We start from the raw sequence: 27,679 nt of genomic DNA, 5'->3' as shown, positions 1-27,679 counted from the left end.
GGAATCAAAGATGGCAGGGCCATTCACGTGGCCATTACCCTGACTTTTGTTCTGCCTTTGGGCTTCGGTGTCTCAGGAAGAAAGAGGCTGACAGCTTTGTGCAACTCTGCCTCCCTTCAATTCAATTCAAATACATAACTCCATGATGTCATCGATTCTCTTTGAAAAGTGATGAACGCGTCCCATGAAATAATATTTGCTCGGCACTCCGTGCTATGTGAATGCTCCTTTCTGGGCGCAGGGAGGAGGAGGGCACTGCCAGTTAAACCGCTGGAGAAAGGACAGAGCGTCTTTGAAGGAGGCTTGGTCACTGGACCGTACTCCTCAGGGAGGGGCCCGGCACGGTCCAAAGCACCGAGAAAGATGGGAGGGAGCAGGTCATGAAAGGTTTGAATTGCAAATCTAAGTTTGACGATTTCAAATTTTACATTTGGTCCAGAAGGTGAGCCGAGACACGGTTAGACCCGAGCCCTAGAGACAACTTTGACAACTTCTGGTGGGGGGAGGGAGGACAGCTTTGGTGGGGGAGGGAGGACAGCTTTGGTGGGGGAGGAGGATAGCTTTAGTGGAATCATGAGTCACCTAAGGATCGGGGAAAGTTAGGGGAGGAGGAAAAGAAATGAGAGGATCTACAGAGTTTATCCACAAAAGAGAGGACAGAAACAGCAGGACCCGATGGAGACGGACATGTCGAGTGAAGACTTCGGAGGCTGGGGGAGACAGGAATGTTTGCGGCTGCCAGGCCGGAGGTGGAGGGGGGGGAGAAAAGTGAGTGGTTGGGGTTGGCAGCGGGAGGGCCTGGGGCAGAATCCACATCTGCGCATGCTCTTGTGGGAGCAAGGCCGGCTGGGGGCAGGTTTTGACGAGCCGTGCAGAGGGGGAGGAGGGGGAATGGGTGAGGGGTATTGGGTGTGTGTGTGGGGTGACTTTTTCCAGCCGTAAGTGAGAAGCCTCCGGGACGGAGCAAGATTGCCAAAGGGTCAGGGGTCAAAGGGCTCAAGAGGCAGAGGGGAGCTGGGCAGGTTTCCCACGGGCTTGAGACGCCGGCCTAGGAGAGGGTCGCTTGGGGGGAGCGGAGGCCGCCGAGGGGCCCGTCTGGCCGGGGAGGGGGCCCAGCGGCGACGTCGGCTCCAGCCAGGGTGGACCCATCCCTGCCACTCCGGGACATCACAGTGCCTCGGACACCGCTCTCTGAGTACCAAAGGTCGCGCAGCGCTAGTGTCCCAGTCACGCTAAGGCGTCGGAGGGTGGGAGGGAGGAACCGAGGAGGATGGTTCTGGGGGCGGGGCAGGGGCGGGGCGTACGAGGAAAACCTGGCGCAGGAGCTACGGAACGCCATTTCCCAGAGTCCTCCGGAATGCCTGTTTTCTGGTGGATTTTGGGAATCGTAGTTCGGGGCTCTCCCTGCGCCGGCGCAGTACCAGGCGCTTGGGGCGTTCAGCCCATCTCTTTCTTGTTTCTTTTCTTTTTTTGTGCAGTGACTCCCGGGCAGCAGGTGAGTGTGAGGTGGTGTGAGCGTGAGCGTGAGTGTAAACTTGAGTGTGAGCGGAGGGGGCGTGCCTCCGCCCCTCCCCTCCCCGCCCTCGGGTCTGACCTCCCCACACCCCCTCAGGCCTTGCATCCCAGAGGACAAAGACCCGTTGCCCACGTGTCCGGCCGAGCCCCCGGGCGGAGGAGGAGCCCGGCCTTGGTCCCCCTAGGCCTCGGTTTCCTTCTCTGCTTAATGAGGCCCTTGGGGTCCTCCGAGACCCCGGCGCCCCCCACCTCCCCGCCCCCGAGGGAGGGCACCGGGCGGAGGCGGGGCCTGCAGGGGCGGAGCAGGACCTCAGGGGTCCGAAAAGAGCTGGGGGGGGGGGGGACGGCAGGGGGAGGGTCTCTAGGTGCGAGAGCAGGAATCCTCCCCCTCAACGGTCTGGAAATGGAGTGGGGGGGATAGGAGCGAGGAAGAGCAGCCCCCCCCCCCAAGACTGCGTCTGGGGCAAGAAGGAAGAAGAGCGGGGAACCCCCCCCCTACTCCCTTTCGGGCAGGTCTGGGGATCGGGGCAGAGGCACTCGGTTCCCCTGCAAGGCAGGATCTGGTGAGGGGGCGGCCCCCTGCCCATTTCACGAAGAGGGCCCCAGATCTCCAGAGGAGGGCAGGGGCTGGGGCCGCAGAGGTGCGTTCGGAGAGGAGCGCTTGGGCCTCTTGTGGGCCCCCCCCCCCCCGCCCGGGGTCTCACTTGATGATGCCCCTCTCCCCTGGTGCCCTGCACATCGCGGGCTCTGACTGTGGCGGACTGGTCCCATTCCCTGCGCACCCTGCCTTAGGTTCGGCCCTCCTCGGGCAGACGCCTCTCGGACAGAGCCTTCCGGGCTGCAGCCCAGGCCCCCGGCCCAGCCCCGCAGCGCCCCACGCGTGCGCTTCGTTTGCTCCCCTATCCCGGAGTGCAGCAGTAGCCCCTTCTTGTGTCTGTGCCCGCGTCCCATCCTTTGTCCAACAAGTGCAGAGTGATTTTCCTAAAAGTCGGTTCTGACTCAGGGGTGCTCACCCCTCCCCCTTCCTTTTTTAGCATCATTATTGCCACCCTTCATCCCATTGCAAACAAAGCCCCCGGTACAATGAGCGGGGGGGTGACGGACTGTGTCCGTCCCAAAGATGGATGTCGGCAAGGCATGGTGACAGGCGTTCCCAACCCCGAAAATGCAGCTGTTGATGCTTCAGGGAGAGTTTTAAGTCTCAAAGTAATCTTTCATGATACTGTTTTCACTGAATAAACTGCGCTCCACCTGTGTTTACTTCACTCTTCCACATTTCCTACTTCACAAGATGCTCCCAAGTTCTCTTTTGTCATTTCTCATCAGTCCTGGCCTGACAGGCCCACCCCTGGGTTTCTAGTTTTTCTCCTCCCTCCCCTCCCTCCCCTCCCCCCTCCTCCCTCCCCTCCTCCCTCCCCTCCTCCCTCCCCTCCTTCCTCCCTCTTTTTTGTCTTCTCCTCTATTTCCCTCCCCCTCTACCCTTCCCATCTCCCCTTTGTGAACATGTAACTTTGTGTTACTTTTGAATATTTTCTCCCCATATTATTCTTCCAATCCCTCCTCATCCCCGTCTGTTTTCCTCTTGTTTGATTTATTTCTACACCAAATTCTGTGTTTTCATCTCTCCCTTATCCATTTCAGACAAGATCAAAGTTCATCTGATAACTCCCTCCTTGACTGTCTTCCTTTTACTTTTCCCACACTTTTCTTCAGTTATAAGAAACAGTAAATCCCACCCCTTCTTCTTACTTTATATACCTAGTGCATTTCTATTATCCTTTTTTCCTTCTTAAAACCCTCAGAATAGAACCAGGCCACCCCCAAGACCTCTGCTTTTCTGATTTAATTCCTCCATGCCCTTTGAAGATATTGGAGTTCTGAAGTTGGTTTCTCCTCCCCTATTAATCAGAATGCTAGCCTCACATTATATAGCTACTCTCAGTTCCTCTAATAAATTTACCTTTCCGGGTTTCTCTGATCTGGGTTTGTATTTCAGAATACTCAGCTCTGATCCTTTCATCAAAAATATTTGAAAGTCCTCTGTTCTACTAGAGATCTAATTTTTTCCCTTTTAGAATTATAGTCAGTTTTACAGAGTAAATTTTTCTTGGTTGTAAGTCTATAGGTTCTTTTGCTGTTTTGGAATATTACAGTTTTTAGGAGAAGCTGTTAGGTCTTGTATGATTTACCTACTGTGATTTGTTAGGCCTTGGACACGTTGGATCTTAATTTTTTTTCATTTTATGTGCATTTTGGTTGACATTGCTGGGACTTGTACTTTTGTGGTTCCTTGGTATATTCCTTCTATTTGTACTTGATTCTCTGATTCTGATAGATCTGAGCAGTCATTTATGATTTCTTGAAACCTAATTTTTTTTTTTTAAATAATGGTTTTCAGAGACTTCCAGTGATTTTAAAAGTATATCTTCTTGACCTATTTCCCGGGTCAGTTTTTTTGGTATTATCTTAGATTTTTTTTTCATTTTTTTTTGACTTTGTTTTAATATTTCTTGCTACCTCACAGAGTCATTGATTTCTCTTTTCTCCATTCTAGTTTTCAGGGAGTGTGTTACATGGGTAAGATTTAGCAGTTTCTCTTTTAAGTTATTTATTCTCCTCTGAGTCTTTTAAAATTTTTTTTTTTACTAAATGTTTTCAATCTCTTAGTTATTCTTGTAGTTCTTGTAGAAAAATCATTTGAGTTTTTTGTTGAGTCTAGTTTCTGTACTTTATACTATGTGAATGCTGAAGAATAGTTCCGCTTATCCAAGTCACTCAGGTCACAATCCAGCTATTAAAATTTTCTCTCTCTCCATTCCTCCTCCTTGCTTCTTTGATATCTGCTCACCCAGCCTCATGAATTGAAAATACTGAGTCCTTTGAGCCAGGAGAGACCTGCACTGACCCTTAACTAGCCATGTGACCACAGTCAAGTCTCTCTGGATTTCATTTTCCTCATTATTAAATGGAGAATTATGAGGAAAAGAACAATAACACTGGTACCACTTGCCCGGTTGTCAGCTTCACAAAAGATAATGTGTAGTTAAGTTCTTTGTATGCTTTAAAATTCCCTGTGAGACCAAAGCAGGCCTAGCCACCTTTCTGACTCCTGTTTCCTCATATTTGAAGGAAGGATTGGACACGAGGATTTCTGGCCTTCCTTCCAGCTCTGTCTTCTTTTTCCCATGCAGTGAGCAGAGTGCTGACTTCCAGAAAAGCTGGCTTCCCACCCAGCCTCACATGCATCCTGTGTGACTCCCAGTAAATTATTTAACCTCTTTAGCCAAAGCTCCCTTTGGCTGAGGGAGCGCCTAAGGTCTCCTTTAGGTCTTTGAGGAGAAGCTTAGCTAACTGCTTGTCTACCTGACGTGTATGTAATATGTACCCATATATATGTGTGTGGGGTGAAATATCACCCCCTTTTAGCTCTGCTACCTTCACAGGTGAGAACACCTCAGGCAGCTATCAGAGGACTAGAATGAAGTTATGCAAGAATCCTGTTGAGAAAGGGCAAAAACTCAACTGCTTCCTAGGGACTGTGTACAAAATATTATTCAAGTTGAGAAGGAAGGCATTTTAGAAGGATATGGAGTTTTAGCTAAGCCTCCTGGAAAAGAACCACAGGACAAGAAACGGGCTCTTACACAGGGGCCAGGCTTTTTGCAGAGCCAAGAGCCCAGTTTGACTTTTAGGCCTTTCAAAACCAGCAAAATCCTTAGTTGGTCTTGGTGGGGATGAGGAAAGGAGATGTAGCTGATGGTTCTTCTGAGCCCTCTCTGGTGTCTTAGGACAACAGTGTGAGGAGCTTCGGAGTCCCTGGGCCTGGGCTCAACTATTCCGAGTTCACTGCAGTGATCATCCTGGTCAGTGCTAGGATGACCACTGCATGGGGCCTCCTGACCACCCCGGAGTTTCCTTGGGGAATCTACACTTGTTGCCTTCAGATACAGCTTTGTAGATTGTAGGTGTTTTGTGTGTGATCACTCTGGGATTCACCTTCCTGTGGTCCCCATTCCTGACACCTGTGGGCTTCTTGGTCCTTTCTGTGGAGTTCTGGAGTAGAGCTCATTACTAGTCTCTCACTGGATTTCTCAATCGTTATTTAATTTAGTGAACCTCGAAGTTTGGCTGGATAAGGTTTATGGGAAATGGGCAGTCGGCCTCCTGTTCAGAAAACATCTTGGCCAGAAGTCAGAGGTTAAACATTTGTACTGAGTGCAAAGCCTTAAACACAACGTTTGCATTAAATACTTGTCAAATGAAGAATCAGTTATCTATGACTGTTCATAAGTCCATGGAGTCTGGCCATCACTTTCAGGGCTCTGGGTTGAAAAGTAGTGGACAGAGCACTGGTTCTGCAGTCAGGAGGACCTGAGTTCAAAATCAGCCTCAGACATTTAATTCTTACTAGTTGTGTGACCCTGGCCAAGTCACTTTATCCCACTTGCTTTCAAAAAAAAAAGGTGCTAGAATCCTTCTAGTGATGCCATCTTGGCATCAGAATCTTGGGATAGGGTCTGGGATAGGGCCCAGTCTGGGGCCCCAGTTCTTCCAGAAGGGGAAGACTCATAACCACCCAAAACTGTTCACCTTTGTCTGTGTAAACACAGATGAGAAGTTGCTGCTAGCAATTTTTTTCTGATGGAGTCTTTCTTGTTCTCTCCCCAACTTAGGCAGTTATTTGAACCTAGATCGAGTGTTTTTATTTATTTCTTTAATTTCATCTGTTTAAATGTGGCTTGATGTTCTCAGATGCTAAAGTTTGTGTCCTTTGGTTTACTGTACAGAATTTAAACCTGCATAACTTAGAGACCACCCCCCCAAAACTATTTAATATCCCTCTTGCACATAACAATCTTTGAATTGCAACTATCATTGCTACCTTAAATCTTCTTTTATTAGAATAAATAACCTACTTTTTGAACTGAAGCTTCACTATATAAAAATGAAATTCTGTCAGACTCTATTGTTCAATCTGTGCATGAACAGGACTCCTGGCCATCTCCCTTTGGATATCTCTACTTTTAAGTTCTTCCAAAAATGTGGAGTCCAGGCACACTTTGACCAAGGTCACTACAGCCTCTCTCTTCCCTCATTCTGAGCAGTGCAAGATTGAACTAGGCTGTTTGGTTGCCATATTGCATTCTTCTGTAGATCTGTAGTAGCCCCTAATTTTTCTTACATGACTTCCTTAAACTTACTCTTCCTTAAACTTTACCCTTTTATTAAATTTCAGCATTTGGGTTCAGTCTAGACCTGAGCATTGTATGTTAATAGACCCCCCCCAGCTTGCTGTCACCTGGTAAACATATTGTCAGTGGATGCCTTTATCTAAGTCCAGGATGGACATAGCCAAGGACAAGATCCTCAGAAACTCTTCCATTTACAACCTTCTAATTGGTCAGTAATGGCTTCTTTTGGATCTTAACTTTTCAGGCAATTTTAAATCCATCTAACTATGTTCTGTTTATAGCTGAACCCTCTTCATTTTGTCCACGAGGATGGCATAAAGTAAGCTGAATCTATTGTATTTCTTTGACTACCATTCCTACCAAAAAGGAAAATGAGATTAGTCTCATATGACCCTTAAAAATTGAAGCCTTTTCTTTTTATGTCAGTTATTTTTCTGGATGAGAGAAACTACACTTTCCTTCCCCCACTTTTATAAAAAAATAAATAAATAAAAGAAAGAAAAACAGAACTAAACATCTCAGGTTTGACATCATATGCAGCATTCTGACCTATACTCTCTCCTCTCTCTTCATAGAAGAGGCATTTTCTTTATCCATCCTTTTGGGGCCAAGATTGATCATATTTAATCTACAATTAAATCTGTCTTTCACTGTTATTTTTATAAGTCATTATATCTATTCTCTTGGTCTTGTTTTCCTTCATCAGTTCATACAACTCTTTCATGTTTCTTTGAATTTTTCATATTTGTCATTTGGTACTACAAAATGATATTACGATACTTTCATTTAGCATTGTTTAAAAAACAATACTGTTTTCTGGTACCCACTTAGTTTTGAACTCTTTGCTGCTGTAAAGAGTGATGATAGGAACATTTTCCCACATATTGAACCTTTGTGTTTCTGATCTTCTGGATGGTAGTAGGATTGTTGAATTAGAGGGTAAAGACAGTTTGCTTGCTTGCATAATTTCAAATTGAAATCCAAAATGATTAGACCATTACCCACTAACTCCTCTAACATTGATTGTTACCATCTTTTGTAATCTCGCTGATTTATATGGTGTGACCTGAAACCTTGGAGTTGTTTTGATTTGTTTTTCTTTAATTATTAGTAATTTGGATTATTAATAGTTTGCAGTTCTTTTGAAACTGTTGGTCCCTTTTGACTTTTTTCAAAGAATGACTGTCATTATTCATTTGTTTCAGGTATCTTTATTTTAGAAAGAAGACATTTATTATGATATTCCAGAGTCTTTCAAAAATCATGGGCAGAAGCTCAGCGATCACAACTGCAAATTCTTCAGGACTCTGGGAAGTAGTTCCTCTGAGCCTTGTGATTTGAACTGATAAAGGTAAATGGGTATTATTTTCATATTTTCGTGGGCTTTGAACTCCTTATTAGCCACTTTCTTCCATCCCCCCCATCCAGTCTTTCTCTGAAGGTTTCATTAAATTGATTTTGCACCTATCCTCCCAGATATGGAGGAGTTTGGAAATATATTTCTTAATTTGGAGAAGAAATTACTAAGCCTTAGAGAACTTGCTCTGCATACTCAGTATCATGCAGTTCTCAGGTAGAAGTACTATGAATTTATCTCCTGTCTTCTGTGTTACCTTAGGGTATCCTGCACTAATATCCACAGCCCTTCCTCCTGAATCTATGAAAGTATGGATTTTGGATGGAGTTGACTTCTCTCCCCTGAAAAAGATCTAAATAAACTTACACCTAGATTGGGGATCTTGGGACTTGGCGTCGTCCATCCTGACAACTGTAGAATCTGGAAGGGAAGATAGGACTGGTATTCTTCATAACTTTTTTCCCTACTCTGTCCATTCTGGCTCCTTAAGATTTTTTCCAAGAAGGAAGAACTGAAGAAAAGAAGATGACTTCTGGATTCCTGACAGCCTGGTCTCAAGTGAGTCATTATTTCATCTCTTGCCTGAAATGCTATCTCATTCCTAAAAATATGGATGCCTTTCATTCCCTTTTTTTTTTTTTCCAGTTTCTCTCTTTCATCAAGATGAATCTAGGGTCCCAAACAAATGTTTTTTTTTCCTCAAATGTTTCTGGCTATCCTTATGGACAATGTAGGGTTTCTAATATTCATATCATGCAGTCACCCATAAGCTTTGAGTATCATTAGACACTCCATTAGGGTATGAAGATACAAAATCAAAAATCAAATAGTCCCTCTCCTCGAGGAATTAACATTCTATTGGGAGAGTCAGCATGTACATATATAAGTATAAAGGAGAACTTTATACAATTTTAAAATGTGATAGTATAATACACCTTAAAGATGTAGAAGTGACTTTGACTTTTCCAATGCTACACCACAAGTCCTTTCAGCTTTTGCCATCCTAGAAAGGCTTCTCATATAACCCCAATAACAGATTGAGGCTTTTTTCTGAGGTTCATCTAACCTAAGTATAGGGAACGACAACCCAAAGGAAGTAGCCTCCTAGGAGTAAAGTGTGAGATTTGGGTTCTGAAACTAAGAGAAATACAAAATGGTCCCCACTTCTCTTCACCCTCCATCCCTTCTGCTTGTGTAGTGATGGGATCAAAGAAGCAAAAAAAGGGCATAAGGTGCACAGCATTTTAATCACTTTTAAAACCATCCATAAACTTTAATTTTTAAAAACATTTAAAGTTTTGAATTCCAAATTCTATCCCTCTTTTCTTCCTTCTCTCCCCCTTTCCTGACACATGTGCAATTATGTAAAACATTTCCATATTAATCATTTTGTAGACTCAAATAGAATATTTGAATAAAAGAAAAAATGAAAGTAAAAAGTGAAAAATAATATGCTTTAGTCTGTAATCAAACAATATCAGTTCTTTCTCTGGAGTCAAATAATATGAAAATATATAAATATCATTTGTCCTTTGGGAATTGTTTTGGATCATTGTGTTGCTGAGAATAGCTAAGTCATTCACAGTTCTTCATTAAACAATATTGCTGTTACTGTATACAAGGTTCTCCTGGTTTACTTCACTCAACATTAGTTCATGTAAGTCTTTCCAAGTTTTTCTGAAGTCATCCTGCTTGTCATTTTTTATAGCACAATAATATTTCACTATAATCATATGTCACATATACTACAGCTTGTTTAGTGATTCCCTCATTGATAGACATCCCTTTAATTTCTAATTCTTAGCTACTACAAAAAGAGCTGTTATAAATATTTTTGTAGAAATTTGTAGAAATCCTTATCTTTAGGATATAGACCTAGCAGTGATATTGATGGATCAGAGCATGCAATTATACAACCTCTTGGGCATATTTCCAAATTGCTCTCCAGAACAGCTGGATCACAATTCTACTGGCAATGCATTAAAATCATAGACTTTATTTTGAATATTGATACTCTAAATGTGAGATCTGTGAGGTGGATTGTGGCACATCTTGTTGTAGAGTTGACATTCTTGCTATAAATGAAACCAGAAGGAAAAAAGAAATGGAAAGATGACAAAGAAGAAAGACAATCTTTACTGTCAAGGAGTTTGCGCTCAAAATGAGAGGATACAGCATCAATAAGGGATTGGTGACAGTATTTTAATTTGCAAAATTACTTGGATTGGGGGAGGGATAGAGGAGTGGTTTTTTAGCAGTAATGATTGAATTGATTTATTTATGCATCAGGATCTAGGAATTGGAGCAGGGCAGGTGGCTGATAAGATGGCCAGTGGGATGAAGTGCTAGAGTCCACCAGTCAGGACTCTGGGGATTCAGTATTACAGTTTCAGAGGTGCAGTGGTTAAATCCTTCAGGGCTTGGGTTTTATTTAGGGTGACAAGACAGCTTTTGAGAAGAAGGCCAGGAAGTAGTGAAAAGGTAGATAAATTCAACAAAGAACTTGATAAGATGCTTTAAATTAAAGCAGGACCTACTCAGCTCCATGGTGATTCTAGGTCAAAGTGGATCAGAGTGAGGATGGGGGAAATATGTGGGAAAATATATTTTGGGAGGAATGAGAAAGGCCAAAAACTTTGAGATTTTGAGGGGAATTTGTTTAGTATTTTTCCCAGTTATATGTAAAAACAATTTTTAACATTCACTTTAAAATCTTTGAGTTTAAAACTCTCTCTCTTCCTTCCTTTCAACCCCCCTCATTGAGAAGACAAGCAATTCAATATGGGTTATACATGTATAGTCGTGTTGTGAAATAAACAGATTTTTTTTAAACCCTCAAGAAAAATAAAAGCAATTTTTAAAAAGTATGGTTCAATTTGTGTTCAGACACCATCAGTTCTACCTTTGTAAGTGGATAGCATTTTTCATCATAAAACCTTCAGAATTGTCTTGGATCATTCTATTGCTGAGAATAGCCAAATCAATTACAGCTGGTCATCTTAGAATATTATTGTTCCTTTGTACACAGTATATTTCACTCTGAATTTCTGAGAGCATCCTGTTCATAATTCCTTCCTTCCTTCCTTCCTTCCTTCCTTCCTTCCTTCCTTCCTTCCTTCCTTCCTTCCTTCCTTCCTTCCTTCCTTCCTTCCTTCCTTCCTTCCTTCCTTCCTTCCTTCCTTCCTTCCTTCCTTCCTTCCTTCCTTCCTTCCTTCCGTCCTTCCTTCCTTCCTTTTTTCCCTGAGGCAGGTGGGGCTCAGTGACTTGCCCAGGGTCACACACCTAGGAGATGTTACATGTCTGAGGTAAATTTGAACTCAGGTCCTCCCTGATTTCGGGGTTGGTTCTCTATCCACTACGCCACCTAGCTGCCCCTCTGTTCATAATTTCTAATAGCACAATAGTATTCCATCATAAATACATACCACAGTTTGTTTAGCCATTCCCCAGTTAATGGGCATCTCCGGTGTTTGCAGTTCTTTGCCCCCCAAAAAAGCTGCTATAGATATTTTTTTGCATGTACATGCCATTTTCCTCTTTGTTGTTTTTTTTTTTTTTTTTTTTTTTTAAATCTCTTTTGGGCTATAGACCTAGTAGTGATATTGCTAGGTCAAAGGGTTCACATGATTTTATAGCCCTCGAAGCATAAAATCAACTTGCTCTACCAAATGGTTCAGTCAATTCACAACTCCACCAACAGTGCTTTACTGCAAGACTTATAATTTTAAGAAAAGATTATATCTTTTTATTGTGAGCTCTTCCTTTGTGAAAAAAAAGATTGCTAGGACCTGGACATAGCAAGTACCAAATAACTGTGGGAAAAAAAGAAATAGATTATTCTTTATAACACATGAAGCAGCATTGGTGCAGTGGAAGAGGCAGTGACTCTAGAGTTAGAAGAACTAGATTCATATCCTACCTTGAGGATGATAAATCACTTCTGCCTCAGTTTCCTCAACTGTAAAATGAGGGAGTTGGCCTCTAGATCCAGGATCCTTTGAAAAGATTTATGTTTGATATGAAAGCTACCTCTGATTCCACTGTATAGCTGTACAATCAGATCATGGGACTTGTCACACTTAAGATCAGAATGAATAAAAAGCAAGTCAAGAAAACGGTAAGGGTAAAACACATCTTAAAACTGAAACAGCTTTTCCCTGTACTGTTAAACAGATAAATGGACAACAGAAGTGACATTGTCACAGTGAGAAGTCACAAGCATCTTGGAGAGCACCTTAGTTTTTTAACATATAGAAGGGGGAGAGATGATCCTAAAGGATCTGGGTTTAGCTTATAAATGTGTTTGTAGAATTATTTAAAAAATTATAATAGACATTTCTGAGCAGTATTATCTCATAAAATAAAGTGATGATGGGTGCAGTAACATTAGTTAAGGAGCACTTGGTAAGACCACAAGCTAAGCAAAGTTATCCCGAAGGCATTTAAAGATGGAAACACATAGAAGAATAATAGAAAAGGTTTACAAATATTCTCCTAAGAGTTTACTATTCTATCAAGGACTTCAGAACCTTGAAGAGGTTCTTGGCCACTAACATCAGACTCCTGGGTGTGCCTGAGGGAAGCCAGAAGTAGTATTAGCAAAAACAAAGGTGGGAAAAGCAGCCAGAAAGAATTAGACATCATGTATCCAGAGGAATTAGAAGTAACACAATTGTGAGGACCTAAAAGGAGGATACCAATAATGTGTAGAAAAATCTCTCACATTATTAATGCTCAAAAAAGGCAACTTTGAAAACATTCATTACTACTGACCTCTGCTTTGTATTCCACATACACAAAATACTTTATCAAGTCAGTCATTCAACAGACATTTAAGTACTTGCCATCTGTGCAGTGCTAGGGATTCAGAGACGGAAGCAAAAGGTTTCTTTCTCTCAGAGAGCTCACATTCCAGTAGGGGAGACAGCATGTACACCTGTGAGTATGTGTACAGCATGGACGCTTCTTTTACCATTTTATGATTGACTGAAACACATATAGAATATAAATTCCCACAGTACTTACTGCCTGTCAATAATGAAAAAAACATTTGGTTCTGTGGAACAAACATTTCCTACAGCTTAAACAGAAGCAGCAACACTCTGACTTTGACTATTAGGCAACATGTGGAACAGGGAGAGGAATGTACCTCAAAAAAAGGAGATGTAGAGTTTAATGTGAAAAGGGATTCCCTTTTCTCCCTCCCAGACTCTATGGGATATCCTGGAGAGAATAAATGAGGGGGCTTCTTTTCCCCATCCTTCTTGCCAAAGCCACCTTCTTCCCTGCTTGACCTGGATATTATCCTCCCCTCCTCCACTCCCATCCCTACCTGTGCCGGAAGGAACCTAGAATCCCATTCCACTTTGACCCTAAAGCGCGTTCTCTATTTTCCAATGGTGCTGGACCAGTCCTCAGGCTCCCTGCCTGTAGAATGGACATGGCTGCTAACACAGCTTAAATGAACTAGGAATCACCAACTATAATCCTGATATGTTGCCATGTGTAGATTCCAACACAGCAATCCCTAATGTGTCTACTATAGGAGGGAATAGAAAATAAAACCAGCTAGTCCAGACTTATATTTGCAGCGACTTTTATGGCAAAAAAATATTTGTTAGTGGGTAACTTTTTGCATTTCAGGAAAATTCATGTATAGTAAGGAAGCAGTGACAATCAGGAATGTGCTTCATAAAAGAATAGTGCATCCAGTGGGCCACTGATGTCTTTTTGTAGAATGGAATAGGAGGAACACTGGGTGTACTTTAGCTTACTTTGTTTCTCACCCACCAAGATAAGCACCAAAAAATGACAGCTATAATATACTGTGCTTTTAAGTTTCTTCCACTCTAGAGACAGGATGGGATAGACAATACTGGATATGGATTTAAGAAGCACTTGGTTTTCTTTCTTTCTTTTTTTTTCCTATTTTTTTTTTATTATAGCTTTTTATTGACAACACATGCATGGGTAATTTTTCAACATTGACCCTTGCAAAAACTTCTGTTACAACTTTTCCCCTCCTTCCTTCCACCCCCTCCCCTAGATGGCAGGTAGTCCTATACATGTTAAATATGTTAAAATATAAAGCACTTGGTAAGTACTCTCTCTTGGTTTACCAAGAGAGTAACCAACTCTCTTGTTTTCAGAACAGTTTATACAATAACAACATTATTTAAAGACAAACAATTTTGAAAGACTTTTTTTTATTTTGGAAAAAAAAAATCTGATCAGCACAATGACCAATGACAATTCCAGAGGACTAATGATAAAACATACTCCTAAATAGAAAGATAATAGAGACATTTGGACAGGGCTAATGCTTGAATTTGTTTTTGCTTGATAATATTTCTAAGAGAGGTTTTATCTTTTATGTTCTCAGTAGGGAAGGGAGAAAAAGGGAAAGGGGCGAATGTGGATTTGAAAATAAAATTTAATTAGAAAAATATTTTTAAGGTACTGGTTTTTGAATCTCACCTCTAACAAATTAACTAAATTTTATCCATGATGAGTCATCGAGGAATTTGCAAGATAAAATAACAATTCTAATAAAAAGAGTCAAGTTTCATCTTATGATGTCATTAAACCTTTGTGTAATGAGACCTATGACTGGATTATCACTGGGAAAAGATAAAATTTATTCAAAAGATATAAGATGATAAAGGGGTGGGATAAGGGAGTAGCGTTATATATTAAAAAGAGATCATCACGTGAAGAAATGTAGGAACTCAGGGGGTTTGGTAGGAGCAATATATTAATACTTCTTTCCATGCAAGTTATACTAATTTTCCCTTGAAAGATGTTGAGATCATTGTTAAGTCTTAGTTAGCTCAGGGGACCAAAGTCTTAGGCTGCTGAAATTACTTACTGGTAACTTGAGTAGAAAATTGCCAGGAGGAACTTCAGAGTAGTTGCTTGGTTGATGAATTATAGTAGGAAACTCAAATTTCCTTTAGTATAATCAACTCAAGATGTCCTCAGTGCCTCTTTATGTTGAATATCTTTCTTCTAAGCATATGGCTCTTTGTTAAATGCTGAATTAGGTAGTACTTTATTTATACAAGTCTTTTCCATAACTGGGAGGTTGCTCCCCAGAGATTGTCTGCATTTTGTAGTTATTTGGAATTATTATTGCTTCTTGGATTTGGTTTCACTATCAGAACAAGACTATCAGGGTATGGGCCTGAGTCAGCCCTAGTGTTGTATATGGTAGAGAACACTGAGTAAAGGTAAACAAAAACAGACCTTGGGACTGTGTTGCCGCTGAAATATTTTACAGACTATAGAGATGTGATAACATGAAGATGGGGTATTTTACTGTTTATTGACTCAAGTTCTCTCTTTCTCTGCCAAAAAAATTAATCAATTTCTTGACTTAATTACAATTTAATTTTTTATAAGGTTAAAGTATCAAATTTCTTCTAGGGAGAATTCTGTTCTTTATCTAAAGAGGAGGAACTGATTGCCAGGTTGGAAATGATAGGATTACATGATTCTAATTTTCTCCCTAGTCTGTAATGATCATTACTACCTGCCTCCAGTCTACCATTACCATACTCTTCCAGATCACCGCATGTTAATGAGATTTATGGGTTCTTAAAAGTAAAATAAGTAATAGCTTGAGGAGAATAACAGTTATCTTGTTTAGAGGACAAAGCATTTGTATTTTCTCATCCTTTTGTGGCCTTGCTTCTAACAAACTGCTCAAATTGTGGTTACTAAGACTAGAGAACAATTGATATGTTGAATCTAATTAAAAAGTAATGCAATTTTTGAAGAATAAAGTACACTCTTTAATATTTGCAGCTCAGAGTGGGAGATAATTCATAAGATCCATCTTAAGTTTGAAGGTAAAATTATTTGTTATATAGAGTTTGGTAAGAAGTGAGGTAGAAAGCATGTAGATAGGTAAATGAAAAACTTTTAATGTAATGTATTCCAAACTCTGAATGCTGTAAGAATCATTCCCTGTGTGTTGTACCAACTTCACTTCTCCCTTAATGCTCTTCAATGAGCATGAATGTGTTTGGATATTTCAGAAATCACTGACATTCCAGGATGTTGCTGTGGAGTTTACCCAGGAGGAATGGGGGCTATTGGAGCCAGCTCAGAAGGACCTGTTCAGGGAAGTGATGCTGGAGAACTATGAGAATTTTGTCTCCCTTGGTAAGGCTAACTTCTTTCTCATGAATCATTTGGCCAGAGAGTTGACTTTATATTCTCACTTCCTAAAGGCTGTTGAAAACCAGAAATGCTTAGCCAAGTTTTGATCTGGTGTGCAAGATATAAATTGTAAATGGATGTGAGGTGGAAAGATTTCCGAGTCCTTTGGTGTAAACAGTCACAGTATTTCTGCTTCCTCTTTCCAGACAGAAGGTCTTTGTTCTGTACAAGTAGAAATCGGCAGCTTTCCTGGGCTGTCCTCTTAGGGCTACAACTTCTCCACCATCTGCATCTCCAGGTTAAAGTTTCTATGTAGAACCTTGAAAATTAAAACTAGTATCCTTGTTTTATCCTCTTAGCACAGAGTGTGTTAAAATGAACGCATTTTCTTTGAACCTGAATCAAACCCTGCCATTTATTTCACATTCTTTAAATAGAACACAAAACAGAGTATTCTTCCAAGCTCTTCATAGCACAACCTATTCCCTAAAGTTGAAGAGGCGGAGATGGAATTCTGAACTGTCTATCTGTTTTCACATTTTTCTCATTATTACTCCATGTTCAGGGCTTCCAGTTTCCAAACCAGATGTGACCTCTCACCTGGAAAGAAGGGAAACATTCAGGCTGCCGGAGGGAGAAGTCCCAAGAGGCACTTATCTAGGTAAGTGAATAAAAACTGTGGATCAGCAGAGAGGACATTGTCTTGGATATGTTGGGCTAGGACTTTTCTTTAAGGTCCTGTCAGCCTCTCCAGAAGAGTTGTGGCTGCCCCTTTTGGGCTCTTTCCTATAACTTTGTCTTTCAGTTCAACAAATGAGTCTCCTGATCTCCTTTTTTTAATATTTCTCTACATTAACAGACAAAGAAACTTTTTTTTTTTTTTTTTAACCTCATGTGCTAAGGAAAAGCAGCATGGTATATTGGGTAGAGCACTAGAATTGTGTTCAGTCAGACATTCATTCTGAATTCTCCTTAGATACTTACCCCAAACATGTGAATTAATCTGTCTGAGCCTCAGGTTTCACATCTATAAAATGGGAAGTTTGCTGCTGATGGTTTTAATTGTATCTTCCAACTCTTACAACAGTGATCTTAGAGCCTTCTACCTATACTCTGGATCCTGTTCTTTCTTATCACTTCTTGTCTTCCTGAATCCTTAATCCTTCAATCTTTGAAGATTATTTTTCTTCAGGGTTAAGTAAAGCTGATCTCAATTTTATTCTGCCTTTGCTTGTTTCTACTGTTCGTTTTATTTCCCTTCTTATTCTTTTCCATTTACTGCTGACTCCTACAAACATGAGTGATGTCCTTTGTCTCTTGCTCCTTGGTCTTTATTTCTTCTGGTCTCATTCTGCCTTTTGGTCCCATCTCTCCATGTAAACTTGCCATAGGCTTCTGTGGTACAATCAGGGGTTTACATATTTAAAGCATTTTATAGTTTACAAAGTGCTTTTCTATCCTGGAAGGTGGGCAGTAAAAATAATAGTACTCCCATTGTTTCGAAGAAGACCATGGAGAGATTCAGTGAGATTTGTCTTGTCTGTGGTTATTTGGCTTGTAGTAACTCAAGGTCTCTAAGGGCACCATGTACCTTCTTCTGTTTACAATACTAATTCCCTTTCCTTTCCCTGAACTGAAATGTATTTTTCAAATCTTCATCACTTTCACCTTTTTCCAGCTGTTCACAACCTTGCCAACCATGCCATTGTTGGTATTGTGGAGGCAATTCTTTGTTGGGCACAAATTGGACTAGATGTACTATGGTTTTCCCTTCCAACTCTGAGGTCTTGTGATAGTCTCCTGTATTCCGTTCAGGTTAGACCACATTTGGTCAGTTGTGGGCAGCTTTGTGACTCATAGCTTAGGAGGGAATTAGAAAAATAGGAATATTGTCAGGAAGATGACTAGAATGGTAAGAATATTGGAGACTGTAGGACTGGTTGGAGTCCTATTTCGAGGAGCTGGCTATTTTGGGCCTTATGAAGAGAAGACTTTGAAAAGGGAGGTGAAAATTATCTCAAGTTTTTATTGTATTGTTTGTTTTATAGATTTTTTGTTTTTACTACAAATTTAACATTTTCTTATATAAAGAAAAGAAGTGTTGTATTTTAACTCCTATCATCTACATCTTTGTGTATATGAAATGCTCCTAATGTCATTTTCATGACAATTCCTATGACATGCGTCTTACTATTAACACTGTTCTGCTTGTGTCCCCTTTAAATTTCCTTTTGCTATCCCTGTAATTGGGATAGGTATCTCCTTCTCTGATCATCTAATTTATGATATGACCTTTTATGTGATTTGGAGTTTATTGAGGTTTTTAGTGTGAGATATTGATCCAAAGCAAATTCTGCCATGCTTTTTTAGTTTTCCTAGTGATTTTTCTCAAATAGTTGATGATTCAAGTAGTTGATATCCTTAGGTTGGTCGCCCTCCCTTCCTCCTCTCTTCCTCCCTCCCTCCCTCTCTTCCTCCCTCCTTCCTTCTTTCCTATCCCTCCCTTCCTTCTTCTCTCCCTCCCTCCCTCCCTCCCTTCTCTTCTTCCCTCTCCCTCCTTCCCTTCTTTCCTTCCTCCCTTCCTTCCTCCATCCTTTCTTCCTCTCTCCCTCCCTCCCTCTCTTCTTCCTTCCCTCCCTCTTTCTCTTTCTCCTCTCTCCCTCTCTCCCTCCCCTTCCTTCCCTCTCTTCTTTCCCCTCCCTCCCTTCCTCTCTTCCTCCTTCCTGCTTTCTTCCCTTCCTTCCTCCTTTCTTCCCTTCCTTCCTCCCTCTCTTCTTCCCTTTCCCTCCCTCCCTTCCTCCCTCTCCCTCTCTCTCTTCTTCCCCCTCCCTCCCTCTCTTCCTCCCCTTCCTTCCCTCTCTTCTTTCCCCTCCCTCCTTCCCTCCCTTCCTTCCTTCCTCCTTTCTTCCCTTCCTTCCTCCCTCTCTTCTTCCCTCTCCCTCCCTCCCTTCCTCCCTCTCCCTCCCTCTCTTCTTCCCCCTCTCTCCCTCTCTTCCTCCTTCCCTCCCTCCCTCTCTTCCACCTTTCCTCCCTCCCTCTCTTCCTCCTTTCCTCCCTCCTTCTCTTCCTTCCTTCTTTCCTTCCTTTCTTCCTTCCTTCCTCCCTCCCTCATTCCCTCCCTTCTTCCTTCTTCCCTTTCTCTCTTCCTCCTTTCCTTCCTCCCTGCCTCTCTCCCTTCCTCTCTCCCTCCTTCTCCTCCTCCCTCTTTCCCTTCCTTCCTTTCTTCCTTCCTCCCTTCCTCCCTTCCTTCCTTTATTACCTTTCTTCCTTCCTTTCTTCCTCCTTCCTTTACTACTTTTCTTCCTTCCTTTCTTCCTTCTTCCCTCCCTCCTGCCCTACCTCTTTCTTTCTTAAATACAAAATAGGAAAAGGAAACAATTGCCATGCGCACAACATTAAATAAGAGGATTCAAAATATAAATTCCATTTTATAAAAGTCTAATAATCTAATAAATCTATATCTAATAAATTATATATATATATATATACATTATATTCACAGCTGTCCATCTTTTCTTTGTTTTCTTGTAGGCCTTCTTTTGTTTTTTGCTATGCACTTTTTACTTTATCTTTTTTCCTCTTCTTTCTCCTCCCTCCTCTAAGAAAGCTATAATTAAGTGCAGATATATATGTATATATATGTGTGTGTATACACACACACCTGTAAATATGTTGTATATATATACGTATACATACATTTAAGATGCTTACATATAGATGGCTATAATCTATAATACATATACATTTAAATGAGTCAACTCTACTATGCTCATTTGTTCTCTATTTCTCTGAATGTAAATAACACCTTCCTTCACAAGTCCGAATCTTTCCATATTTTTGTAAATCTACTAATTCATCATTTTATATATCACAGTAATAGTCTAACCTTAAATAGTCTAAAACAGTAGTGATTACTATGGCTGACATATAGTGTCGTTTCCTTGTTTTTCTCTGTTGAATAAATCTATTTCAGCTTTAATTTTGAGATTATGATTACTAGACCCTGTTTTATTATTTTTTTTAACTAACATGTTCTACTCCTGATCTTTATTTTGTTTGTGTATATCTTTTATATCCTATCCCTCCTGATTCTTCTGCTTTACTTCTACCCTCTACCTTGCCCTCCTATTACTTACCTCCCCCAGAATCTCTCCTTTATCCTCTCCCCTCACCTTTCCTTTTTGCCCCCCCCCATTCCTTCCTCTCACCCTCTTGCTTCTATGTGAACTTAGAAGACTTTTCTAGCCTTCCAAATGTGTATGTTGTTCCTTCTTTATCCCATTTCTGTTAATTTACAGACCTTTCTATACACCCTCCATCCTATTCTCTCATTTCTTTATATTTCTTTATAAATTGAGAAGACTTTTATTCCCTTTTAAATCTATATGTTGTTCTTTCTTTAACCCCTATCGGATGTGTGTAGGATTCCTTCTAAAAATCACTCCTTTATTATCTCCCCCTTCCCTTTCTTTCTGAATTCAGAAGACACACACACACACATATACTTATAATATATAATATACATTTATAATATATATGTATTTATGTGTGTATTGTTTCCTCTTTAACTCATTCCAGTAGGATTCCAGAACTACCAGCCCACCTCCTTTATCTTGTTCTTCTGTTTGAGCTCTTCCTCTCATACCTCATTTGTATAAAATAATTACTCTTTCTACTTTTCCTGTAGTTGCTTTTTAGAATCACATTATACTCAGCTCTACCCCAATCTTTTTTTTTGCAAACTACCTAATTACTAATGACAATCTAAGATATATGATTTTCTTTTCTACGGATAAAAAAATCAGTAATTTGTCTTTGATGTTTACCTTATATTTCTCTTAGATCTTATGTGTCAAATTTTCTATTAAGTTCAGGTTTTTTAAACAACAAAACCTGAAAATTTGGCAATTCATTAAATGTTCTTTTTTTTCCCATTCAGAATTATGCTTAATTTTGCTGGATATGAAAATTTCAGCCACAACCCTATTTCTTTTGCTTTTCAATATATGCTGTTTCAAGACTGTAGTTTTTCATCGTAGTTGCTGGTAGGTCCTGTTTGAGTCTAATTGTGGTTCCAGCATATTTGAATTGTTTGTTGTTGCTTTTGCTTATGAAGTTTTCTCTTTGTTCTTGAGGTTTTGAAATTTGACAATGATGTCCCTGTACACTTTTCCCATAGGATCTCTTTCAGGTGGTGATCAGTGGATTTTTTTCTACTTCTTTCCCCTTTTGTTGTAATATTTAAGAACAGTCTTCTTTTAATTATTTCTTAAATTATTGTATTTTTATTTTTGATTGTAGCTTTCTAGTAGTCCAATTATTCTTATGTTTTCTCTTCTTGATCTGTTCTCTAGATCTGTTATTTTTCTTATAAAATGCCTCACATTCATTCACATTCTCACATTTTTTCATTTTTTATAATTTGTTATATTATTTCTTGGTTTTGTATAATTTTGCTGACTTCTTGCCCAATTCTAGTTTTGAAGGAGTCATTTTCTTCCTTAAAAATTGTGGATCTCCTTTTCTAGTTGGTGGACTTTCTTTCGTAATCTTCTTGTTTTTCTTAGATTGTCTTTTTAATTTTTTTTAATTTTTAATTTTTAAAGTTTTTTCTCAGTCTCATTTGATTTTTAGTCTTTTTTGGAGATCTTCTGTGAATCCTTTTAATAGCCATTTAACATTACTCTTTGGGATAAGAGAGAGTTTTTGTTTCAGTATTCTTTTCTGCAGAGGAATTCCAGTCTTCTCTATTCCTATAATAACTTTCTATGGTTGGGTTTTTTCTTCTTTGCTTTCTCTCTCTCTCTGTCTCTTTCTCCCTCTCTCTCTCTCCCTCGCCCCCCTCTCTCTCCCTTCCTCCCCCCTCTCTCTGTCTCTCTCTGTCTCTCTCTCTTTCTCTCTCTCTCTTCCCTCCCCCCACCCACTTCCTCAATAATAGCAGCTTGTAATTGTAATCATCTCTAGTACTAGGGTATAGGGGATAATGTGTCTGATTTCAGTTCCCCCTTCTGGCCAGAAACAAAAACTAAGAATTCCATTCTCTTGTGAGGGTCCATAGCCAGCAGTGTCTCTGTCCCACTACTTCTGCATTTACACGGCATGTGCTAGTTCTTTCTTGCCCAAGGCCAGGTCTTTATATCACAGCTGGGCCTGGTATCCCTGCTCAGCAGAGATTCCTTCAATCTTTGCCAGTTTTCTACATTGTCCAGAAGATGAAAATTTCTGTGACCGGGGCCTCCCAACCCAGCTGGCCCCAGGGTTTGCTGATTGCTATTTCAGCAGAACTAGTCTGGAGATACTTACACTTCACTTGGGGGCAAACCTTGGGGGCAAAAATCCTTGGATTTTTCTTTGAATATTCTTCAGTTGTCCCAAGAAGATCACTATTCTGTCCCAACTTTTCTTTATTTTTACTGTTCTGTATTCACCCCAAGGTGGTATTTTGTCTTGTTTATAGGGGAAATCTGGAGAGTTTGCAAATTTTTGACCTTTCCAGAACCCTTTCTTTATCCTTAGGTTTTTCAAACACAATACTATCATATTGATTGCTTATGGACCTTATAAAAGTGTTCTCTTCCATTGAACAATTTTTATATTTTTTAACTAGTACCATGTAGTTTTAGTGATTATTGCTTTATAAGATAGTTTGAGATCTGATATAGAAAATTTTCCTTTTTTCTCATTTTTTATTTCTTTTAGATTATTGGATTTTTATTCTTCAAATTTTTTTATTTTTTATTATTTGGTCAAGTTTTATAAAGTGACCCATTGATACTTAGTATTATATTGAAACAATATATTAATTTATATAGGGTTATCATTTTTATTCTATTGGTATAGCCCAACTATGAGCAAATAATTTCTCTGCAATTATGCAAGATAACTTTCTTGTAGTATTTGAGTAGCTATTATTTGGCCAATAGACTCAGCTGATTCTTTTTGGTCTCATAAGGAAGAACTAGTAACACTGAGTAGAAGTTGTAAAGATGATTTAGACTTGATATAAGCAAAAACTTACTTTTGGTTTATTCTGTCCAACTTCAAGAGAGAATAGTTTCTCTGTAAAGTAGAAATCTTCTGCAGAAGCTGGATGATCATTTGTCATGTGCAAGATTTACAGTTGGTATGAGAGAAAACTTCCTTCCAATCAGCTCTCTAAAAATGGGATGAGTCATCTCTGGAGGAAGGGGGTTTGCCCTCCTTACAGTTCTCTGAGTCAGGGCTTGATGACTGCTTGTCAGGTATTTCCTTAAGGGAGGGAGGAGGGGAGATTCTCAAACAAATATGGATTGTTCTAGAAGACTTCTTGAGTCCTTTACAAATCAAATTCTTTTCTCATGCTTGAGATACTTCCAACACTGTGTTTTGGGGAACTCTTAACTGGAATTTCCATTTTAGAAAGCAGCTGAAAGATAGCTTGGAAGGAGGAAAGATTTAATTAAAAAAAAATCTTATTCAGAGTAAGCATAAATATTTCCTGATCGATCTTACTGATATAATTGTAGTAATTTATGGTCAATTTTAATCTTTAAGGCTTTTGAACACAATCTATTGCTTAACCAAGTATACATGATGCTCTGTTTGGCCAATTGATATTTTAAACCAGTGTGCAGGACTTTATAATTATTCTTTTTTTTTTAAATTGGTTAATTTTTATTAAAGTTTTTTTATTTCCAATACATATGCAGGGATAATATATTTATTCTTGTTAAATTTCAAATTGTCTTAATTTAATCATTTGTCTAGTTTAAATTTTGAAAATATTCTTAATTCAGTTATGCAGTCTGTCAGGTATCTTGTATCCTTTTTGTCATCATTAAATAGATGAATACTTTCTATAATTTATTCCAAGATGATATTAAATTTGTTGCATATGATTGGACAATCACTAAGATATAAACCTCAAGAATATAATCCAGTTTGATAAAATGCATTTTTCAAGACTATTTAGTAATGTTTCTTCATTGGCTACAAACTCATTGGATTGTATAATACACCAATATGCATATATTTTAACCATATCCATAAAGGTATCTTGAAATATTTTTGTCAAATGAATTATTTAAAATCAGATATCAATTACCTAAATCCTTCATGTACTTGTTCACAAAATTTATTAATAATTTTGAGTCTTATGGATCAATTTTTTTTTTTTACTAAACACTTAAAAATAGATAGTGGAATTTTGCCATACTGGCTTCAGGTTTAGCATGATAGAATTAATCTGTTGCTTTTTTTCTGATAATTTAGCCATTCATTAAATCCTTGGTAATTAGGTATTCTTTTATTTTCCTTTCATCTACTTTGGATTTCAGTTCCTTCTTAGGAATTCTTGTTCTGCCTATACGTGATTGTCCTTCATTTTTTTTGATGAGGGCCACAATCAAGAACTTAGTATAAAACAATTTTTTTCATAACAGCATTGAATATTGACAACTTTTTTTCCCCAGATTTTCTTCATGAATATAATATATTTGGACGAAAATATAGTCTGGGCACAATTCTCATCCCATGGCAGAGAATTCCTGTAGGAAAATATCTCCATAACTACGATACACTTGGAAAGAGCTTCAAACATTTTTCAGATCTTATTGAACATAATAGAATTTCTTTAGGGGAAAATCTTTTTACTTATAATAAATGCAAGAAACCCTTCATTTACCACACAAATGGCATTCATTACAATGGAATATTTAATCAAGAAAAAAATCCTAAATGTGATGAATTTGGCGAAGCCTTCAGCATCAATTCATGCCTTCTGGTACATCAAAGAATTCATACACCATTAAAACCATTCGAATATAATGAATGTGAGAAATCCTTCAGCCCAAAGGGAAATCTCTTTTCACATAAGAGAATTCATAGTGGAGAAAAACCCTATAAATATAATGGATATGGAAAAGTCTTCAGCAATACTCAAAAGCTGTCTCCACATCAAAGAAGCCATATTGAAGAAAAGTATCATAATTATAATGAGTGTGAGAAAATTTTTATGCAAAGCTCTCCCCTTATGCAGCATCAAACAATTTATACTGAAGGGAAACCCTGTACATGTAATCAGTGTGGGAAAATCTTTAGTAATAATAACTATCTTATTCAGCATCAAAGAATCCATACTGAAGAAAAGCCCTATAAATGTAATGAATGTGGGAAAGCCTTCATTGATAATCAGAACCTATCACAACATCAAAGAACCCATACTGGAGAGAAGCCCTATAAATGTAATGAATGTGGGAAGGTCTTCATCAATAATCGAAACCTGTCTCGACATCAAAGAATACATAGTGGAGAGAAGCCCTATAAATGTAATGAATGTGGGAAAGCCTTCTGTACTACTTCTCGTCTTGATGTACATAAGGTCATTCACCCTGGAGAAAGACTCTTTGAATGTAATGAATGTGGGAAAGGCTTCAGGTTTAGGTCTGCCTTTATGAAGCATCTGAGAAGTCATACTGGAGAGAAACCCTATGAATGTAATGAATGTGGGAAAGCTTTCAGTTGGAAGGGAAACCTTAATACACATAAGAGAATTCATACTGGGGAAAAACCATATCTATGTAATGAATGTGGGAAAGCCTTTAGCAATAATGAAAGCCTAACACGACATCAAAGAATCCATACTGGAGAAAGACCCTACAAGTGTAATGAATGTGGGAAAAGCTTCAGGCAAAGTTCATCTCTTATGCAGCATCATAGAATTCATACTGGAGAGAAACCTTACAAATGCAATGAATGTGGAAAAGCCTTCAATAATAGTCAAAATCTAACAAGACATCAAAGAATTCATACTGGAGAGAGACCCTTTGAATGTAATGAATGTGGAGAAGGCTTCAGATTCAGCTCAAGTCTTATGAAACATAAGAGTAGTCATATTGGAGACAAACCTTATAATAATAATGAATGTGGGATAAATTTTAGCCAGAAGGGAAACTTTAGTACACTTGAAAATTCATATAGGTGACATCTCCCAGCCTATCCCTCTTTGAATTCAATGAATGTGGGAAAACCTTTAATTAGAAAGGAAACCTTAAGAAAACTAATACTAAAACTAATACTAATATTAAAGAAAAATGTTTTTTTAGTGTAATGAGTATCAAAAAGCTTTCAAATGGTGTGGAAACATAGTCTTCCTGACTAGACATAGACAATAGGAACTAGAAACCTTTTGAATGTAAGGAATTTGAGAAAAGTTTCATGAGATAGCCACACTTGCTGCACATTAGAGCTTTGATCCTAATTAAAGAGACATTCAGGGTAATGAATGGGGGAAGACTTTCAAAGTATAGACCTTCAGGACCATAAGAAACAATACGGTAGAGAGAAATCTTTTTAATGTAATGAACATGTGGATGTATTCAGCCTGAGTCCAAATTTTTGCTACATATAAGGAAATTATTGTTGTACAGAACTTTGTCTATTATATATATGGGAAAGTTTCAGCTAGTGGGAATTCATTTCAGATAATTAGTACTAAGAATCTCCATGAATGTACTTTAAAACTCATGAGAGATTTCATGTTGGATATTACCTGTGCCGATGTAATCATATAGGAAAAGTTTCAGAAAATTTTTTAGCCACAGAATTTCAGAGTTGGAAGGGGCTGCAGACATCCTCTAGTCAACCTTTATCTGTAAAAGAATCCCGTGTGTACAGTCAAATAAGTCATTATCCAGCCTTTGTTCTAAGATCTCTAATGAAGGAGTTAACTACTGTCTCCTGAGGCAGCCAGCTCTGCTTTTGGATGATGCTAATCATTAGGGAATTTGTCCATATGTCAATCCTGTATTTGCCTCTTTAATTTTCATCCCATTTCTCCTCATTCTGCCAATGATAAGCTGAACAAACAATCCCATTTCCCTTCAATAGACTATAAAATGCTTGAAGTCAACTTTTATGGTCTTACTAGGTCTTTTCTTCTTCCATGGTTACATGGCTATTTCCTTCAACCCATCCTCATCTGGCATGAACTAGCTGTCTTTCCCCATGCTGGTTGTCCTCCTCCGTGTCATTCCTAAAATGGAATGCCCAGAAGTGATAAATGCAGCATTTCTCATCTTTGTCACTTTGGGTTCTATACCTCTCCTAATAGAACCCAAGGTCAAATGGGCATTTTTGGCTGCCCTTTGGCACTGCTGACTCCTTTTGAATTAGTCTTAGGTTACTTTTTTTTATCACCCAGATAGATGGCTGTTTAACTTTGCCATCTCTACTTTGTATTTATTCAAGTAATATTTTGAACAATATAGACTTCACATTTATTCCCTTCCATTTCATCTTATTCATTCTTTCTGGTGATCTCACAGCTAAGATATTTTAAATTCTGATTCTGTGTTTCCTTGTATGAGCTCTCCCTCTCAGGTTTGTATCATCTGAAGTTTGGTTCTTATTGGTAGTCCTATGACTTGATTCCATATTGATATTGAACCATTGATATAAAATTGAATCAAAATTC

General features: G+C 39.2%; 1 protein-coding gene across 4 annotated transcripts; it reads left to right on the top strand.

The window, feature by feature from the left end:
* The first annotated feature begins 356 nt into the window (after positions 1 to 356).
* Positions 357 to 27,679, top strand: LOC141554158 (uncharacterized). 4 transcript variants are annotated; one of them, XM_074285766.1, is made up of 6 exons: positions 357 to 442; positions 7,913 to 8,058; positions 8,555 to 8,622; positions 16,104 to 16,230; positions 16,793 to 16,888; positions 24,678 to 27,679. In XM_074285766.1, the coding sequence occupies exons 3-6, from the start codon at positions 8,590 to 8,592 to the stop codon at positions 26,186 to 26,188; spliced, it is 1,767 nt and encodes a 588-aa protein (XP_074141867.1). In that variant the 5' UTR covers positions 357 to 442; positions 7,913 to 8,058; positions 8,555 to 8,589; the 3' UTR covers positions 26,189 to 27,679. The 4 variants fall into 4 exon arrangements, with proteins under 4 accessions (XP_074141867.1, XP_074141869.1, XP_074141868.1 ...); XM_074285768.1 differs by having other exon boundaries at positions 366 to 387; XM_074285767.1 differs by lacking the exon at positions 357 to 442 and adding an exon at positions 1,100 to 1,204.

Source organism: Sminthopsis crassicaudata, chromosome 2 (genome assembly GCF_048593235.1).
Source record: "Sminthopsis crassicaudata isolate SCR6 chromosome 2, ASM4859323v1, whole genome shotgun sequence".
In the NCBI taxonomy this organism is placed as follows: domain Eukaryota; kingdom Metazoa; phylum Chordata; class Mammalia; order Dasyuromorphia; family Dasyuridae; genus Sminthopsis; species Sminthopsis crassicaudata.
This window is presented reverse-complemented; position numbering and strand designations above follow the sequence as displayed.